Source organism: Aythya ferina (genome assembly GCF_964211825.1).
Source record: "Aythya ferina genome assembly, chromosome: 3".
Classification (NCBI taxonomy): Eukaryota; Metazoa; Chordata; class Aves; order Anseriformes; family Anatidae; genus Aythya; species Aythya ferina.
The window spans coordinates 75,519,029-75,539,740 of NC_140298.1; the positions used below are offsets into that span (position 1 = coordinate 75,519,029).

General features: G+C 37.8%; 1 protein-coding gene and 1 long non-coding RNA gene across 4 annotated transcripts in view; one reads left to right on the plus strand and one right to left on the minus strand.

Annotated features, from left to right (window-relative positions):
• SLC35F1 (solute carrier family 35 member F1) overlaps window positions 1–20,712 on the plus strand; it is a 248,474-nt gene that overhangs the window by 123,959 nt on the left and 103,803 nt on the right. For 2 of the 3 annotated variants that reach the window (XM_084512333.1, XM_084512331.1), the window contains exon 2: window positions 14,969–15,144. In XM_084512333.1, the coding sequence (XP_084368459.1) occupies window positions 14,969–15,144 (176 nt within the window). The remainder of the gene's footprint in view (window positions 1–14,968; window positions 15,145–20,712) is intronic. The other variant, XM_084512332.1, reaches the window with a different exon arrangement.
• On the minus strand, window positions 7,153–13,125 carry LOC311433323. Its single transcript, XR_014690673.1, has 2 exons — window positions 12,959–13,125; window positions 7,153–7,995 (listed from the first exon to the last, which is right to left on the minus strand). It is a non-coding gene; the product is annotated as an uncharacterized lncRNA (long non-coding RNA).

The following is a 20,712-nucleotide window of genomic DNA, read 5'->3' on the forward strand; positions in this document are numbered from 1 at the left end:
GCAATTGCTTTGCCTGCTTGCAACAGCGCCAATTCCCAGCCATTCTCACTCTCAGATATTCTTTCCAAAATGCAGCCATGCACCTTCCCAACCAGGTATTCCATGAGTGCCCTAAACTTTGATTAAACTAACCCAAAGATGCATTCATTTACTTTGATGCCTCTCATTGATTTGATCTTTCCCTGTGCTCAGTCAGCAGTCCCTCAATACCCCAAGCATCTTCATATTTAGGCATGAATTGTTCTGAGCAGGTTGAGTAGACAAATCTATATGTTTATCATATAAATCTCATCATGTTCATTTGCTCAGAATGTTGTATGTACAGAGATGAAAAACATTGACCTTTGTGCAAAGTCTGTGTTGAAATGAATGTTACTCATTATTTCTTCTGAAAGATTTTTTTTGAAGAAAGAAATGAAGTTTAGACTCCAATAAGTAGTTTGTTCCACAATGGAAATGAGATTTTTAATTCTGATGTCTTACCATAAGAAAACATAGTCTGTTCTGCTGCAAATGATACTGAAGCCATAGCTCTTGAACTGTTTAAAGTTAGAAGAGGATAAATTAATGATATAATGAGCCTTCCTAATCTCTAATTTCCTTAGTTTGATGAATTTCAGCATAGTATGTTTCATTAATATTATATAAGAAAATGATTTGCAGGCAAATTAAGTGGTTGACACAGGTACTAAATAATAAAAGCATAGAAATTAAATGCAAACATGCAATTAATTACAAGATTAATGTCTCTTATCTGGTCCCATGATATCTCTCAAGCAGGCCTGCATATACATAATCATATTAGAAGAGCATGAAAATATTTATATGCACACCTTAATTTAATAATGATGATATTCTGTACATCATGTTGTTACAGCACACACTGGTGAAGTGTGATATTTTCCAACAGAAAAACTGCAAAAATAGTATGTGGATGTCAGATTTCTCTGTTGTTTGAAGGGCCATATGCCTTTACACAGCGAGATGCATGCAGTGAGGAAGCTGTAACAACAATGTGATCTGCATTGACAACCAATGATACCAAAATATTCTCACTGACTGCCACTGTTCAGATAATTTTCCCTATGAAGCTCTCTGCTGTCTGCCCAGGCACTTGACCTAGTGGTCAGACTTGGGAAGCAACAGGAAAATAGTCACAATTAAAACTGACTTCATTCATTTCTTGTAAAGCTGAACATTTGAAGGGCCTTGTCATGCCAAATTTGGTTTTCATGGGTAAAGATGTTTTAAATATGATGTCCTTTCCATCCATGTTACCAATGAAATCTTTATGCAGAACGAGAGTCTGAAAAAGCAGATCAACACCCTGTTGGGTAAATTATATTCATGGTATTGCACAAGCCTCAACAACTTTTCATTCTTCTGGATTTCCCCACTGTTGCTTGAGCAGACATGGTGATGTTTTGACCTGCAGCCACATTCCTGGGAGTGCACTCAGGTGTCGGTGTGGCGGCCTTAGGGAAGCCCACTCCCAAGTCACAGTGAGCCCATCTCTGCCTGAGCTCACCAGAGGTGAGATCATCCGGATGAATTTCACCTGTCCAGCTCGGGTGTAAATGTGGGTCTGTGTGTTCGCACTGGGTTTTATAAACAGAAAAGCATTTGACCTGTACAGAGTAATTTAGCTGCAATTTAGTTAACATTCTAGTTCAATCCATAAATAAACTATGACTGAAATAAAAAGCTAATTTATTTTTTTACATCAATGAAGTATTTAGTCACTTTAAAGCCTTATACAACCCTTATAAGCTACTCTGTTCCAAACATAATTAACCAATTAATGTTGCTCCATAACAATGTTTAAGGTACCTACATTTCTGTAGCAATATGGCCTTCATGAATGTAATTCTTTAAACCAGTATGTGTGCTGTATATGATAGGTATAACATTTGATTCACTCATGCAGCTTAGAAGGGAATTTCTCCCTTCTCTCTGTTTCTTTTATTTTTTACTAAGAAAAAAAAAATCAATGGAAATGAAATGCATATTGTTACAGTGAAATCCTATTTAATGGCGAACTTCAATTCAGAAAGGCAAGGAAATTCAGAGTTAAGGCTGGGATTTCATTCTTAGTTATAACTGCAGCCTGACAATCTTTCACACAGGTGATTTCTGGAGAGCAACTGCTATTGAATAGCACAGAAATGCTTCCTATTTTTAATGCTAATGGTAGGTTATTTTTTTCATGTATTTTTGTACTAGTAGCTGTGTAAAGCTCTAGTACAGAGTGTCTCAAATGCCACGCATGCACAGAAAATGATTTAATCCCTGATTTTTCCCTCACACTTTCCATTTTAACAGTCAGCCTGACCCCCTGCTCTCTTTGCACCAAGCACAATCCAAACTGTGCTGAGGGGGGAAATAAAGTCAACTTGTCAGCTGAAGGTTGTGACCACACTTGTACACAGCTGGGATGCCAAAGGTCCTCTGCTGGAGGAACGTCGTGTGGTGCCAGTGGGCAGTTTATGCAGGTTTTGAGAGGCCATAGTTTTGGAGAGGTGTCCCAGCTTTGGAGAGGTGTCCCATCTGGAAGCCCATCTCCCTGGGCCACCTTCATGGAGATGGGCTTCTTCAGAGGGTTCGTATTCTAGACGTAAGGGAGCTTGTGCAGACTGGTTTCTAGTCCATGGTGGCAGGCCAAAACTCACTCCTGAACCAGCAGAAAATGGTACTGCAGCTGGACTTTGATTCTGGTCCATTTTCTGCTGGCTCAGCAGTATGTTTTGGCCCACCATCACTCAGTGCATGGGAGGGAGGTGGTGTATCAGCCCCACACCTGAGACACCTGCAGTGGCATGATCACAGGCCAACCATCACCTCTGTGCTACTCCTCTGCTCAGTGCCTGGAATGCAAAAATGCACCCCCAGCCCAGAAAAAAAAAAAAAAAAAAAAGGCTACTGAATGTGATTGATGTTTTCTTTTGTTGCATATCCAAAGTACAGATGCTAATATTGTAGAGAAATTGTAAAGCAATCTCAGAAGCAGTGAGCAGAGGCAGGTAAGTACCCTGCCAAAATGTCAGACCTGGTTTATCTCCTGTGAGAGGACCTTATAGCTCACTTTGCTTCACAGGTTTTATCTTGCTTTATGCGAGTCATCCTTCCTATCCTTTAGGTCATCAGTGGCTTTGGTAATACATTTGGCACCACAGAAGGATCCTGTAGGCCATGAATTTCTGTTCCGACCCTCTGAAAAATCTGCAGGTGACACCTTCCCAGATCACTTTCAATTTCATTTACTTATTTACTTATTTACTTTAACTGAGTCTGTTCCACCATTACGTGTAATGTCTGTGTGGTTGACAGAGACCATCATGCTGTTGCATTAAATGGAAAGGAAGAGGAAAGGATCTTGGAACCCAAGGGAGGAGCTGTAAACCAGAACCACCTAATACAAATGAGGAACACTATGTTGCAAGTAGCTGGACTTCTCATTTAGCAGGATATTAATTATTTTCAACTAAATATATATATATATATTATTATATATATATATATATTTTTTTTAATTATATAACAGAAATTTAAAAACAGATGCAGAAAATGAGCCTCCCTTGGAGTGAGAGAAGTACCTGCACTCTTTATCCTTTATCCTTTATTCCATTATCCTTTGAGGAGAGTGACTTTGTAGTGGCCCCTGTCACCAAGTACTTCCCTTCTTGGAGGCCTGGAGAACTGCAGAAGTAGGACGGCAGAGAGGACCTGTGGAAGTTTCTGTGGGTTATCACTGCATCAGCTCTGGACACCCAGCTTGAAGCTCCTTAAAAGGACCTTGTTTTTAGAAAGAGACAGTAATATGTTTCAAGTCCCGTAAACAGGACATCCAAAATTAGTCAATTCCCTAAAATACTGACTTTTACCAGATCCACAGAGGGATTTAGAGATGCTGATGTTGAGCTTTTTTACTGTAATTTTTATGTGATAACTCTTGCAGCAGAATTTGGAAACCTGAGTTAAGCACTCTAATTCCCTATTAAGAGCCAGGCCAGGAAGGATGTAACCTACTGAAATCCCACACTGTTGCAGCCCTGGGGTAGTTACCTACTTAAAATTGGTATTCACTTTCCAGAGCCTCCTGCTGTGCCTCAGGAGACCCTTTGGAGCTTGTGTACAAGCTTCTTGTCCAGAAGGTACCCAGCTTTGTGAAACAGCTTAACCCTTAAAGCTTTTGCCTAAGTGGCTTCAGTGGTTGGCTTGTTCTGAAGAGCTTGAACTCACGTCTTCTACTTCTGTGGCATATTTATTTCCCACCAGATTAGAGGTAGATCTGACAAGAGCATTTCCAGTTCATCCTTAAAGAAGTTGTGCTTCTCTGAAAATAAGTATGCTGTCTTCACAGGCAAGAATAATGTAGAGGAGGACGTTCACCAGAAAGGGAAAAATCCTGGCCTCCATGCATTAAAAAATGTTTGGAAAAAAAAAAAAATGCATGAAATTTTAATGTCTTTGCATTTGTCATATTATCCATGAGCAAGTAACTTTGAGCATTATTGCAGCTTGAGGGGCTGCAAAGCGAGGCAGCAGCAACCCACAGATGGGAGATCATGAAAGAAGGTCAAGGCCTCGAAAAGTTGAAGTCAGAATGAGTCACAGGAACACAGGCATCTCTCCTTTGAAGTAGTTGGAGATTTGGGAAAGTGTGTAGCAGCTTAGTGCCATCCCAGGTGAAATACTAATGTGAATATCTTTCATCCTTCAGCACCAGTGACACAATTAAGGGGCCAATTTAAGGGCATTTTTTCTTAAAATTCATTTTACTTGTTTTAAGTATGTAGATGATAGCTGGAATTTGCAGTAAAAGACATTCAGATTTATGGGAAATGCACATATTTATTTGGGGAGCAAATTTGTCCCACTGTAGCTGGGATTTTTCAACTTTTCTGTGTTTTGAAAATGCTACCAATAACTTCCATAAAAATTGCAATATATAAAATAAATAAAAACAGTTGTGCTCTGAGGAACTAAATATCCTTAGTTTTAGCCAAGAATAAGATTTTTCAAAAGCCAAATAAATTCAAATTTTAAATTATATTTTTACATTAGATATTAAATGCTCTCTAGAATGAAGTCATTGTAATTTAATGTGCTGATGTAAAAACAAACAAACAAAAAAACCCACAATCTATTTCTTACACTAAACTAGTAGTTCTGTGTATCCGAAAGCTAGATATCACTTTTATAGATGTACCTTTGCACCTTCAATATTCATACCTGCTATTTTTTAACCTGCTTACTTTTATTTGAGAAACAAAAACAGCATAATCAATTCCTGCATCTAATTGTAGATGCACAGACAGTCCTCAGGTGTACATGCGTTCATAGTTGGGCATTTTACAGGGACAGAAATTCAGGAACAACTCTTGCAATTTTCAGGAGCATCAGGAAGAATCTGACATCATCCTTCATACCATCATACTGACTCACATATATGCAGCTTTCTGGGAACTCAACCTAATTTCCCAAGCACTTGCTTCTTGTTTTTGGCAACACTGAATTAAGTTACACTAGCATTTGTCACCTGAGGAATCTTGAGTCATTTAACTTGTTTTGAATCAAAGCACTCAATCAAGATTGGCTTATCAGTGGCAGGGGTACAACAAGAACTGTAATGCTTTTCACCTGCTGCTTTATCAACTGTCTCTCAATAGCTGTAAGACTTAGTCCATAAACTCCCATCAGTTTAAACTGTATTAGCAATGTACAGTAATGGCAAGAGAGCAATAAGAAGTGATGTTGTACTTCTTAGGGCACTAGTGAGCTATTTTTCTTGATGCTGGGAATCATCCAGGTCTATTACTGTGGGCTATGAGCTCCACTGAGAAAACTCAGAGCTAATGATGATCTTAACTGAACCGAAACTTTTAAAACTGTTACTCATATTATCTAAAAATATTCATCACTGTATTTATAATGCCCTGCGCCTTAGGCATAAAAACCACTGCAAGTGAGATGAACTAATAAAATTTGACAGAGAACTTCGTTTTCTCCAAGAGAGAGAGCTGTCAGTCCTTCCACATCCCAATTTCCTCTAACAACTGAAACCTCAAACTGGTACATTTGGAACAGAGTAAGAGCAAATCTTTCCCATATAAAGCCATCTATTTATGAGCTTTATTCTTGAATTATAAAAATAATGGTGATCAAACTTTTCCAGCAGCCCAGTGACTCTGACTAGTTTTCATAGGCTAAAATGTAGTATTTGCAGCAGCTCTCATCTTTTACTAAGACTTCTAGCCAGGGAAATTGCAGCTCACCATAACCCATACTTGATTCCTGGATTCTGTTTAGAAACAGATTGCAAATCTCACTTTTTGAATTAATTTCTGGAAGATTATGGCAGAAAAGTTACTTGTTTAAAAGTACTGTAGTCATCAATTAGTGTTTGTAACTGTTTTTGTCAGCTTTCACATGGAAAACTAATTTTGTCATTTATTATTCTAATCTAGATCAAATCCTTAGATTTAGGAGAGGTCATGTCTCTAGTCATATGGGGGTACATTGTGACAATTCGTAGAAGTTAATGGGCTGCAGTTAGCTTCAGTCTGTTTATTTGCCAGAATAGCCTGAAATAGAGTTCTTTTATTGTATGGCCATCTGAAATTATATTTCTGATTGCATCAGAAAGATTGGAACATTTTCAGTCTATCCAGTACTCTTCAGACTGGGAAGTTGCCAAGAGAATATATGGATAGACCTTCAGTTTTGAAGGGAAAAAGCCTATGGTCCCCTCTGTCCTTCTGTGATTTGTAGCTGGAAAAGCACTAGGAAATTGCTAGTTGGAAGCCAGCTGTCTATTTCAAAATTGAGGCATATTCTTAGAATAAATTTCCTTTTTCTTTCTTTGTTGTATGACTAGTGAATGGAGCTGACTATTAGCAAGTTGCATTCAAAGAACGAACAAACAAACAAACAAAACCAACACAAATTTTTTGTAATGATTTACTACTGGCTCTATCAAAATAGCTGCCTGAAAATTTTCTCTCTGCACTTTTCTTTGCTATTTTTAAATGTGTCTTGTATTAAAAAATAAGAAGTCCCTTGTTTGCACTTGCAGTCACTGCAACAGACTGTCTCAGCAGTGTATTTCTAAATATTAAATGGAGGAGTAAGTTTTATAAAAATAGCCTTAAAGCATTTCCAATTCCTTTATTATTAAAGAGTTATAAAACACAAGTAGTTGTGAGTACATGTGTGTGAACCTGTATAAAATCTTATAATAAATGAAATGAATTTTCAAGAATTGCTGTAGTTGACAATACACAAGACTCAGGAAATTTATTAGGTAAGATCTCATCTTAAGCAGCTGCTCTAGAGACTCTTGAGACTTGTTGAATATATGATTCTGCTTTCTTTTTATCAGAACCCACTCTATGCTGGCCCCTCAAGCTGTCACCTGAAAAAAGCAGAGCCTGAGTCAGCCACTGCTTTGAAGTAGATATACCTAGACTTTGAATTTTAGTGAGCTCCCCCAAAACGCGCTAACATTCAAGCCAGCTCATATTCAAATAAAAATAAAGAATGAAAAATAACAAAACAAAACAACAAAAGGAAACAACAGCAACAAATATTCAAATAGAGAAGCCAAGGTAAAAAATAAAATGTGCTTTCCTCCTGTATAGTGTGTCCTTCCAGTTGGCTTGGTGACCACTTGGGCTTCTCCAGATCTTGGGAAGTCCCATCCACCTGACCAGGTCTGGCTGGCTGTTCCTTGCTCCTCACGGCATGTCCTGCATGCTTCAGTTTCATGCTGGGGCTCTCCATTGCCTATTGTGTCTTGCCATCCCAACAGCCCTCTCACCAGGGCCATTGAAGGAAAGAATAATCCCATTTCCCTTCTTTGGAGCCCATCTGAGACAGTGACTTTGCAGAAATGTAATGGATGATGAGGAACTTAAAGACACAACCAACACTGCAATATGGAGATGTTTTTCACCAGGGAAAGTATCTGCAAGATTTGGTTCTTGTTGTCCAGAGCTGTAATGCAAGTAAGAAGGTGGTCAACTGGTGATGTGGGAAGAGAAGAAGATAGTAATAAGGCACAGAACTTCTCTCCCCATCTTAAGGCATAAAGACGCCACTTGGAAGGGCTCAAAGCCTTGGGGGGAAAAAAAAAAAAAAAAAAGTCTTTTTTATTTTGGGGATACAGAGCAGAAAACAGATGAGATAAGGAACTCCTGGTTAGCTTTTTACTCTTCTGCTGGCTTTTCTTCTCTGAAAAAAAAAAAAAAAATAAAAAGGTCTAAGTTTTCAAGGCCTGAAGCTTTTCAGACCAGCCTGAAGATTTGAGCTGCATGGAGTCCACAGTGCTGTCCTCTTGTAAAGAGATTAAAGTGGCCATGTTTGGAAAATAAATAGCTAACCTGCTCACTGCTCAAGATACTGCAAGGAATCTGCATTTCTTTTGAGCGTTAGTGGGAGCTTGAGGTACTTTGCAACTAACCATCAATAAATTTCACCCTTTGTGCTGAGATCAAGTGTACAGCCTGTACATCATTTAAATGCGACTAAAGATTTCAAAATAATGACTCAGTGGGAATTAAGTGATGGATAGTCTTCGTCTTGCATGGTTTTCACTCTCTGATGTGTAGGTTAATAGACTTACTCATATTCTAATTCAGTATATGGGTTTAGCTGGGATTCAAGCATTGGTATTTCACTCTTCAATGATGCTTGATGCCTATATTCTGAAAATATCTTAGGCTGATTTATTCTTCTATGACAGAAATATATTAAAAATAAATAAATCTTTTGTGTTGGCCTTCAAGACTATTATATTTTCTTGAGACATTATCCAGTATGATCATGGAGAATGTACATTATAGGAGCAGTTGACTAATAGAATAAATGTACATATACCAATGGAGTTATTATCAGTGTATATGTGGGAGAACTTGCTCTTTAGAGCCATGGTCATTTTATTATAGAATATTGTGACTACTTCTGTAAATTACTATAAAGTGTCATGCAGATGCTTTAATACATTAATTGAAGATCGTTGCTTCAGTCTTTACCTTATTCAAAGAGGTAGAGAAGAGGGTTAGAAATCTAACGTAGATTTTTTAACCTGTGTAACAGATATTTCAGAATGATGGGAAAATAAAAAAAGATAAGTTTCTGTGCAAAATTAGTGCAGAAACTTGTTCCCTGTGTGCAATCAATTCCAGAGCAATGCTGGACAAATAGGAGGCTTCACATGCTTAAGATCTATTAGAAAAATCTGAAACTTTAGCTTTCAATGAGATCTCAATTGATTCTCCTGGAAAAGGTTTTAGCAAAGCTTGTTAATTTATTCTTTTACAAGCTGCCTATGTGCATTAACTGCAAACAGCAAAATATGGAAGCAATGTCCATATCCTCATTAGGCAGCCATTCAAATACAGTATGGTGCTGGAACTTCAGCTGCAGTAGGAGCAGCTGGATCCCGGGGGTGTTTGAGTTTGAGATGTGTGCTTTTCCATCGTTACCTGCAGTAACGTGTGCCAGCATTTCTGCTGATGGGTGTTTGAGAATCCATACCCAACTTTAAGCATGTAAATAAATTTGACCTGATTCTCACAGGGGTGTAAGCTCAGCTCACTGTGAATCAAAGTAAAGTTTTTAAGACCTTGTTTTATTTTTTCTTTTACTTTTACATAAACACACTAAAATGCACTCCAGTGAAAAAGCCTGGCAAAATCACAGTCCTGTGAAAGATATCATCAACTTAGCTATGCCATAAGAGCAGTCAGTCACTAAATGAAGTGTGTCTGTCTTTTTTTTTTTAAATACATGCTTGGAACATTTGGAAAGATAACTATGTATAGCAGTCATTATCATCATGCAGAAAGTGTCCCACCTGCAGGCCTGCTCTAGCAGTGCTATAGAGCAGCCCGTACAGATGTGTTTGTCTAGTGAAATCTCAGCTCAAGAAATAGACTGCTAATCTCTTGTCTGCTGGAATTTGTGGCATGCTGAAGGATTAACACACCTCATGCTAGAGATTAAAAGTACTGGTAGCCTTTTTTCTTTACCCTCTAAGGTACTTTTTAACTGATGCAGTGGGGACCTATCAGTGGAAAGAGACCAAATAAAGTACGAAAGAGAGGACGGAAAGCAATTAAGTTAAAAGAAATTTGACATGGAGAGTATCAGGATTTAGCGTCAGAATAAAACAGCCCCAAATGTTTAAATCACGTAGTCACTCTTCGCAAGTCACTGATTCATCCAGCATACAGCAACCGTGGTTGTATAGCCTGTTCTGAATGTTGTACTGCATTGATTTTGTGTTGTAAATGGTGTTTTAATATTTTGGGGAGGACATGGAAATAGACTGGCAATCAAAGCCAAGTCAAAACTAATGAGGTTCTAACCTCATGAAAAATAATTACTGGAGAACCTGATGATATGTATTTAGTACCTTATTTCATGCCAGCATGTATATGCTAGGAACCGGGCACAAGCTTCAGAGGTTTTTAGATATGAGGATATCTGCCTCCCGAAGTTTATGGTGTTACCATGGCTGATAAACACAGAGGAACTCAACTGACAGAAATTTCCATATGCCTGGAGGAGCAAGTAAAAGTAGTGCACAGCAGCTACCAGCCCAGGCATTTAAACAGAATTAAATGGCTCCCAATGCAAAGATGAGGCTTTATCTTCTGGCACTATTTCTAAAGAGGCTATAAAGAAGTATTGTTTAATCTCTGCTAGCATATCATGAAACACCCATGATAGATGCCTAGCAGTGTGACATCTGGCAGCCGAGGAGCAATTCTGACCGACTTCTTACTTCAAAATACGCGTCTGACTCAGTAGCAAGTGCTAGGTGTTATCTAGCAAGAACTGAAATTGATTTGATTGGTTCTGATACAGAATGTTAATTCAAGTGCCAGCAAAAATTCGAGGAACAGGTCTTAAATTGGTGTTTTACAGAAGAATGTCTTTTATTTGCTCAGTGTTAGTGAGTGAGTGTCATGAGTTCACGAGATCAAAGTTCAGAGCTAAGCTGAAGATTTTCCAGTTTTAACTTGGCTTTAGACTTGGCTGTTGATCCTAGTGGGAGATCAACACTCAACTATTGCAAAATTGGCCTCTAACAGGTAGAAAACCTCAGTGTTATGAAGCTTTCTGTAGTGACATTCTTTCCAGAGCTTTCTTTGAAGGCTCTCAAACAGTATAACTTTTCTTCAAGGTGTGAGTGAATGGCACTTCATCAGTAAATGAAAATACTGCCAAAGCCAATGTGACAAACCGAAGGCTTAGGAAAGAAATCACCCTCTTTGTGTCAGACTTGGAGTGGTGAAGAGTATTAAAACCAACATGGAAAAATGATGCAAATATGTTGGATATATAATATGCTGGCTATTTTAACACTATTATGATATTTAGGAGAGATACTGTCTAGTGAGTGCCAGAGGTGAAAACAGTGGGTTAGTTGCTTTTTCCTCTGTCTGAAGGAAGTAGTAGGTTTTCCACAGACATTGAAAGCTTCTTTTCAGTGTTTGCTAATTCATTCTTCTTAAAAAAGAATGGGTATGTTATTATTCTTGTACAGGTATTAAAGACTTGGGAGCTAAGACTCTTGTATTATTAGATCATTGCTGGCAGGAAAAATAGAACTCAGATAATGCTATCAAGCATTTTCTGTACAATTCAGGCATCTTATGTTGGCTTTTAGCATTATCCAAATATTACATTATTCTTTGTTGCACTGTCTGACATTGTCACTAGTTAAAACCAGTAAATTGAGATTTGTTTCTGCTTTTCTGTTTGGAGAGAGATGAGTTGTTCTCTTCCATACACATTTTATTAATCTTCTGTTTTAGTTTCTCTTACTTATTCATTTCACCTGTTTTTCATGGTAGTAGGTAGCATCAGTTGTGGCTTACACTGATGAGGGGAGAGGAACATACCAACTCCTCTGCATGGCATTCATGTCAGCACTGGAGCTGTCTTCAGGTATGGCAGAAGAGTTAATGTGGGCACTGTCTTAGGAGTAATTAAACTGTATTAAATAGGCAATCCTTGCCTGATGTCTGAGGACTTTTGAATTAATTCTGTTTAAATAACTAAATTATGCTTCTCTTCATGCTGAAGAGACAAAAGAAGAAACGTGTATGTCTGTGTCATATACCAAGTGTGAAATGTTCCACTAAGTTCTGACCAGAGAAGGAACACAACTGCTTGACTTCAGAATGAGTTTTCTCACACAATAAAAATAAATAAATAAAAAATCAAAGTGTGCACAAAAAGTAGAGGCAAGCAATACATATGTACTCAATGTCATTTATGTAGTTAATGTTTTGAAAGCCAGTGAAATTTGCAGGGTTACTTCCATGGTTCTCTGACAAATAATTTCCTGTATTTTTTAAACTCTGGTTCAAAAGACAATTTTTACTTAAATGCTCTCTCAAGCCACGGAGACCATATGCTGGTCCACAAACAAACTTTATCTACAAAATTGAAGGTGTTCAGGTTCATAGTGTTGATTCTTGTCCATGACTGCTTCTGCTGAATTCCTAATTACTTTTTGTCTTAATTGCTATTTCAGTAAAACAATAGCAGATGGAATTTTTGATCCTCTAAAAAAGTAATGATAAATGATGTCCAACAGCCAACTTGTATGGAGCAAGGAATACATTATTGGAAAAATCATTTCATGAATGATTAAGTGAAGATATATTTAGTTTTCTGTACATCTAAGTAGGATCCAAGATACTTCTTTCCAGAACAGATGCAGTAACACAATGGATGTAATACAACGTTTGCTAATGGGCATGGCTGAGATATAGAGGACTAATAACCACCTGCATCCTTTGTGAAGCAGGGAACACATTAGAGATACAAATTTGTAAACATTCGATTTATTAATGAAATAAGACTACAAAAACAGTAGGCAAGAGGACAGCACTGCATGAACCTTCCCTGTAGGACAAAAACATAAGAAAAGACTATCTACCCAACTGGTTGAAGAATTATATACAAGTTTACAAGATTAGTACGTGGATTTAAATTGCAGTCGCTGTTCAAATTTCTTACTCCACAGGCAGTGGCAGGAGCTGAGGATCCATCGCTTCCACAGCATTCATGTCTTAGTCTCAGATGTCGTCTCTGTTGAGTGTGTTTATTTCCCACGGTTATGTTTCGCGGTAGAGTAAGAAATGTAAAAGTGGAGGCAGTAGTTGTGGTATCATAGTTTTTACTTACCCAGCAGTCTCCCGTCAAAACACGGGATTTAGCACAATAAAGTTTGTTCTCTTACTATCTGTGTCAGATTGTTTGTCAGTGAGGTATGTTAGATGAATATAACTACCCAGCCTCCCGTGCTTTCCAGTGTCTGCTTGGTTGAATCACGCCATGACTGACACTGAGACACACTAGTGGGAGGATTGTTTATGAGAAAAAGGGAAACAAATTTGACACTTGAGTTTACAAGGGAAGTTGTTGCTGGAGCACAGATGCTCATCGCTGCCAAATACTCACAGCTGAGGTCAGGGAAATCTGTCAGGGAAAGCAAAGCAGCCTTGAAGCGATGTTTTTTTTTTTTTTTTTTTATGAGCTGGCAGAAGAGAGCACACATGAAATATGAAATATTGTTACAGCTGAGCAGAGAGCTCCCCTCTTTCTTTTACAACCTTAGGATTGCCTAATGCCTTTTTCTTTGTATGAGCCTCTAATGAGACATGTGCAGAACATGCTTCCCTTCTCCTTCTTGAGTTTCCTGAGAGACCTACAGTCTCTCAGCCTACAGGCTGATGACAGTGACAGCAGCAGCCAGGAGGACTTGGACTAACTGTCCCCTTCTGATGTCCTTTTGCAGTCCTTGGCAGCAGTTGTTATTGCTGCTGCTCCATATCAATGTGATGCGTTTTGTGCCTTTGCATGGAGCAAGGGTGGTGGTGGAACAGCCTTGATTAGCACAGAAGTACTGACCAACATTGGATCTGGGAAAAGGGTAATTCAAAAGCACATATATACCTGTCCTGTGGATATTCTATGACTGAAAACAAATTAGAAAAGGCAGGTTGTTTGGGCTGAATAAGGCTGTACAGTTCTGATGGAAGAGTACAAGAAACAGATAGTTGGAATGGAAAAGGATATCACAGAGAAGACTGAAGAGAGGACATAATATGTACCATAAAATAGTGGGCTTTCAGATACAGCAGTTTCTTGAGTAAGGAGGAGAAAATTATATGAAGACAGAAAACATGTACAAAGGGGAAAACTATCAGAGACCTGTGGGGAGAGAAAATGTGGAACATTAGATAAGAGAACAGTGGAGACCGGAGATCAAGGTCAAGAAAAACAGATTAAAGCAAGAAGTCAAATCAGAAAATACAGGCTTAAGAAACAAAAGGAGACAGGGATGAAAAAAGCAGAACCTTCCACTTTCTCCAAACAGAAAGGAAAGAGTGGTAATAAAGACAAAAGAAAAGATACATACATTTGCATAGTGGGTGGAAAGAACAGTTTATACAATGAAATGGAAATGAAATGAGGGGAATGAAGTTGCACAGTATATTCATGTTGGTGGTGAAACACGATAAAATCCTTCCTCTGCTTTTTTTGTTTCTCTGGCTACTAAGTCCTGGAAGAGCTGTAATTCCAGTTTTAGTTGAATGATACTCCTGGGTCTCTCTGTTAAGGAAAAGGCTTGAAGAAAGAAGTGCTGTATTTTGGTTGCATTTAAACTATCGTTTATCCCTAGTGAAATGTGAAATCAAATGGTAGAGATTTACCATCTGCTGTTGTTTAATATGTGAATAAAAGCTGGTGTGCTTGGGCGGTGTTTAAGCCAGTGATAAGTGCAGAAATAATGGAACTGTTACATCACTACACCCAGCAGATACCTTGCTGATTGAAGCATCGTGTTTCTTCTGTGTCTTAACACTTTCAAACATGATTCTGGAGGAGGATGAGCATGAGGAGGCTCAGTGTTTAATGTCTGTGTTTTTCTCATTCCTTTTAGGGATCTCTTGCTGTCTGTGGCTCTTGGCCAGGTACTCTCCCTCCTTATCTGTGGCATTGGCCTCACGAGCAAGTATTTGTCAGAAGATTTCCATGCCAACACACCTGTTTTTCAGAGCTTCCTCAATTATATCCTTCTATTCTTGGTCTACACGACAACACTAGCTGTCAGACAAGGTAAGCGTCCATCTCTGAAACACATAACTCTTTTGTGTAAGACAGTGAGGATAAAGCTTTTGCAGAAAAATAATAAACAAGTTATATTTAACTGTGATTTAGACACGTATCCCATTAACATTTGTAACATATTTATATTGCCTAGCAATACATATTGGATAAACAAAAAAAAAAAAAAAAAAAAAAGATTTTCATTAACAAAGGACAAACTAGTAGATTCATGATTAGGGCTAGATTCAAGGATAGTACTTCTGCCTCTAAGCAAAAAAAAAAAAAAAAAAAAAAAAAAAAAGAAAGAAACATCAGTACTTTTCACATCCTAACTATTTTTATGGTAATGCTCCTCTTAGGCTTGTCACTGTGGTACCACAACCACACATTCAGGGTTTGTTTTAGATTTGACTGCATATTTTGCCAGGAAATAGCATGCTTTACAAGTTACATAGGTTAAGGAGAGCTCAGATGCAAGCAAAGAAGAGCTTGCTCATTCTAGTTGCTCATCAAGGCAGCTCAGTAGTTCACTTATTATTAGTGAAAAATAGCAGCCAGTTTTTAGTGTTTGCGAAGTAGGAGATAAAAGGAGGGAATTTGGAATACTGTAACTGTGAAACGCTGAGTGGGCAGAGAAGCTCTACAGCCCTGCCACCGCTGTGGGACAGGGCTCGTATAAGCGATCTGGCTGCCAAAATGAGAAATGCATTCAAGTGCACTTCATACCATATGTCAAATGATCCTCTGTTTGACAGCCTATATATAATACAGTTTTTTTATGCCTTTTCTGCCCGTCCCTCCTTTCTCTGAGATTTCGTGTCTAGATGAGGTGTGGGAGGTGAATGCATTTAAGTACATTTCTTACCCACTCATTTTTTTGTATTCGTTTTATTTATTCATCTTTGCAGAACACATGGATTAGAAACAAAATAAAAGAGCAAAAATATCATGTACTTTTGTGATTGTGCTCTCCTGACATAAGGAGGGAAGGGCTCCATCAAGGAAAAGAACTAGAATATGTATTAGGTTTCAGGACATCTATCAGCATACTGAGGGGTTCACATTTTCTTACAGGAGCAAATATCTTCAATCATTCTTTGATGTTACATCTTTAAATGATTTGGGAACAACTCTGAAGCTTAAGTTTGTCCATCAGTGTGGTATTCAGATACAAAACAGTAACATATGACAGTGTTCCAAACCAATAAGGGTTTAATTTCCATGAAAAATAAATAAATAAATAAATAAAACAATTAAAAATATACCACTGTCCTGCAATGCAAAGTGCTTCCATGTATTACAGCTTGAGTTTTACAAAACTGTGTCTCCACTGACATTTTTCAGAAACAGCAGAGGCCAATCTGCTAAGGAAATGTCAGCTCTTACGTAAGGAAAGATTGCTCAGGCACTGTTTCACTGTCTTGGAATTTCAATTTGTGTAGGGGGAAGCATCACCACGTTTTTCTCTGCAAAAGGCTTAAAATGTGTATTAGTGGCATCTTTCTGGAGATCTGTGTTTAAAAATAATTTTTTCTGAATGTAGGATTGCCTCGCTCTTCACAAGTTCTATCCCAGAAATGTCCTCCTTGGGACTGATTTAGATTTTGTGGAAGCCAAGTCCCAGTGACTTTTAAATAGATTTTGCTTTTTTTTGAAAATGCCAGCTTATGAGATGATATATAGGCTAGAAATCTGATGTGCATTACAGGGCTTTGGTTACAGTGCTGTTTGACACCACTATATATTGACATTTCAAACCCACTATCAAGCACTATGTTTTACTCATATAAACATACTTGTAATAAAGGATCTATTTTACTTTTATAAATAATTTTCTATCTCTGTTGATAATATAGGGATTGATTAAAGAGAGTTTGCTGGAGATCTCTGTTTTTCTAGTACAATAGGTTTGGGAAGTAAATGGGAAAATCTTAAGGATGGGTCAAAAATATGTTTTGGATGAGTGAGAATGGTTGGAGAAGATGTTTGAACAGGCCTGCAGCTAAACACACAGTGTACAAACAACCAGAGCACAATGTAATGGGGACCAATGGAACAGTCTGGAAAAGGAGCTGTCAAAAACAGAGAGATGGTTTGGTGTAGGGTCCAAAAAATCCAGAATGAAACTGACCAGAGAGGCAAAGAAATCCTTGATCCAATCACTCACTGTAACATTTCTGCTGAATGGTAGAGCGATACACAGCCAACTCATTTACTCAGCATTTAATATTGCCAAATGATTGAGCTTGACATTGTCTTTTTGCTTGTGTATTTATTCAAATTCATTATCTGTGTTTGTTCCACTAAGGCAGTTTTTCTAGCAGCTCTAATCGTTTGGCTTCGTTAGCAGATGGAAATCACATAATAATTATATTAATTTTATATGGGCTGATTCTGTTCTGAGTGCCAGGAACATCAGAAGGCTTTTTTTTTTTTTTTTTTTTTTTTTTTTTTAAGTGCTCTTCTCCTATTCTGCATGCAAGATTTAAGATTTTTTAAATTACCCTCTTTCTCCTTCAGAAATCAGACCATCATAAGTTGGCTGGTAGTCAAAAATAACTGCATCCCTTTGTCTTTTTCTTTGCTTGCTTTCTTAACCTCTGAGGTTTTGCAGAAATGTACTCACTGAGAAGCAGTCACTTGTGGTGGCCAAAAAAAGCTCAATTCAAAGTAGGACTGAAAACTATAATTTTCTGAGACATAAGGAGCTCTGAAGTTTCTGTTAAATGATCTGTCTGGTATCTAGATAATTATCTTTTTTATATTATTATTATGGATATTTTTGGGCTTTTTTTTTTTTTTAATTATTATATGTAAATTGAAGTTGAATGTATTATTTCACTGAAGATGTGAGCACAGAAGTTCTTCACAGCTAGGTGTGCACACTCACACGTGCATAGATTCTGGTAGCCACTTATCCACAAATATATTATATACCATCTGTATCTTCCAGTTAAATGCTCATTAATGCACTAGTGTTGAGATGCTGGGGTCTGAATATAATTATTCAAGAGTTTTTTGTTTTGTTTTGTATAAAAACATTGCTATATAATTAATGTCACTTATGCAGCAACACCAGGCAATGAATATCATTATGTTTTATCTGGCTGATATGCAAAAAAAAATTAATAAATTAAATAACTAATACTGAAACTCTCAGTTCTTACTTCTGAGGTAGCTTCCTCTCATGCCTGTTGTTTTTACAGCCAAAACCTGTATTTGTCCATGGTAACACCTCTGATTTGAGAAGGTTTTAACACATATTATCTCAGCTCTGTCCCCTTGTCAACAGAGGATTCTGCTAAGCGAAATCTTGTCAGGACACTTCCAGATAGCCCTTTGGGTTGTATATTATTACTAAATGAGGAAAAGAAAAGCCGTAGCTATCAGGGAGAGAAGATTTCTCTCAGTGAAATGGAGCTATGGGACACAGAACTGGTGGAGATTAGTTTTAGCACCTTAAAAAGCAGTAAGCGGGAAATTGTCCATAGTGGACCAGAAGGTGTTAATTACTAACAGTCAACATGGGTGCAAGCATCAGCAGCTTGCAACCAAAAATAAATTACTTCTAAAAGCCACCTCACATATGCTACAAATGAAAACAACACATCTACTAGACATCATTTGAAGAAAAAAGAGAAAATGTGAAATTGCTATTTTTTGTTATTCTAGAGCACAAGGGATGAGGGAGCAGTATGGATGTGTTTTGAACAGAAGGGGAACATAAAGCCTTAAGGGCCAAATTCTGCACAAGTGGCAAGCTGCTCCTTTAATTTCAGTGCAACAAGTTACTCTGTATTTTCAGGCCACCATTAGTGGCAATAATTTGCTACTTCAGAAAAGTTTTTATGAATCTATGTCTGGATGAGTTCTGCTCCTAGACTAAGCAATGAGGTTATAGCATATATCGATGCAAATACGATTTTCACTAGAGTAACTGTAATGTCTCAGATTTGACACATAATCAGATCTGATCTGTGCCCCTAAGTTAGTTACAGAATCCCTTGAGACTATTAAGGATTGCAGTCATGTCACTGGAATATCATTTTTAATGCATTTCTATCTTGGTTTTGTTTATGACCTTAATATCTCAATCATGTCCTGATTTACCTGCTATTTAAACATTTATCTCCTTTTAGATACATGAAAAAAAATAATAACAATAAAAAAACACACACACACAAAACAAAAACAAACACCAAAACAAAACAGAACAACAGCAAAAACAAATAAACAAACAAAAACAAAAACAACTACCATAATATCCTTCCTACTTCCCCAGAAAAACTGAATCAGGCAACTTGAAGGCAAGTATAACACTTTATAGGCATTGCTCTGTTTTACTGAAGAGATTGTCAGCTATCTATTGAAAGGATAAATGTCTCTTTTTTAACTCAATTTCATTCCACTAGCAATGTTATATTAACTCAAAGCTGGTATTATGCAGTTAACTTTGGTAGACATACCAGAATTTCTTCAACATTAACACCTTGTTTGTTGACTGCAGATAAAAACATATGTGGGAAACAAGGAGAGTACATGATTTAACCTGATCAAACTATATTAGATATAAAGTACTTCGGGCAATATGTGCTGTACCATTGAGATGAAAAGTCTTCTGGAAAAGCATCGATCCTGTCAGCATGTTCAATGAGACGCCTTCAGAAATATGGGACTTCCTGTTCACTTAGGATGTCAGGGAGTGATTTTGGTGAGAAAAGATGCATTTTGTCATCGTTCCACTTCCTCAGCACGTTCGTGCCTCTGCTGTAGAACAAAGAACTTGTTTATGCCCCCAGTGTTGAACAAAACCTGCGCAGCTCCAGACTTGCTGTCTCATGGCCCTCTCTGCTGATGACAGAAATGGCCCTCAGTCCCTCAGGAGAAGATGGTGGTGATGCTGGGACCCAGCCTATGCTCAGGCTTGCAAACACATTGCAGACTTCAAATTCCCCTTGAAACCTGGGGGAAGCAAGTATCAAGCTGGCCTAGACCCTCCTGGCCCTCTTGCTGCAAGGGACCAGGATAACTGTGTTGTAAAAAATAAGCATCTCAGTGAGTATGGCTTGGGATGAAGGAAAATGGTGACATTCTGGTCTTTGGTATTCTCTGTACTGCATATTCTCCCTATTGTGTGGAGCTTTGTAGTCTGCAGTGTACTTTCTCCTAATTACTCTGGGCTTCTAATTGGGGATACCAAACTGTGTGGGATATGTTTATTATGGAAATGGTCAGCCAAACAGTCCTTTTGTCTGGGCTTTGAAGAACCCTTTTCATATTCAGAGGGAATTCTGCACTTTGGGAGAAATTAAAATAAAACTCTGGTGATTTACAGACACTAAAAATTGCAGAGAAGATTTTTTGTAGCCTGCAATTTTCTGTTTTGGATAGAATGCACAGGAGCAAGAAGTATGACTTGCTATGTGTTTGGGGTTTTCCTATCACATCATGGGCACCAGAGCTATCTAACTAGAAAAAAAGCAGTATGAGTTCAGTGCCATTTGCATAATCATTTTTTTTTCTGTTTAAATTTTCCCTCTATTTCCAAGTGATTTTTTTTTGAAATCTCCTGCTGTG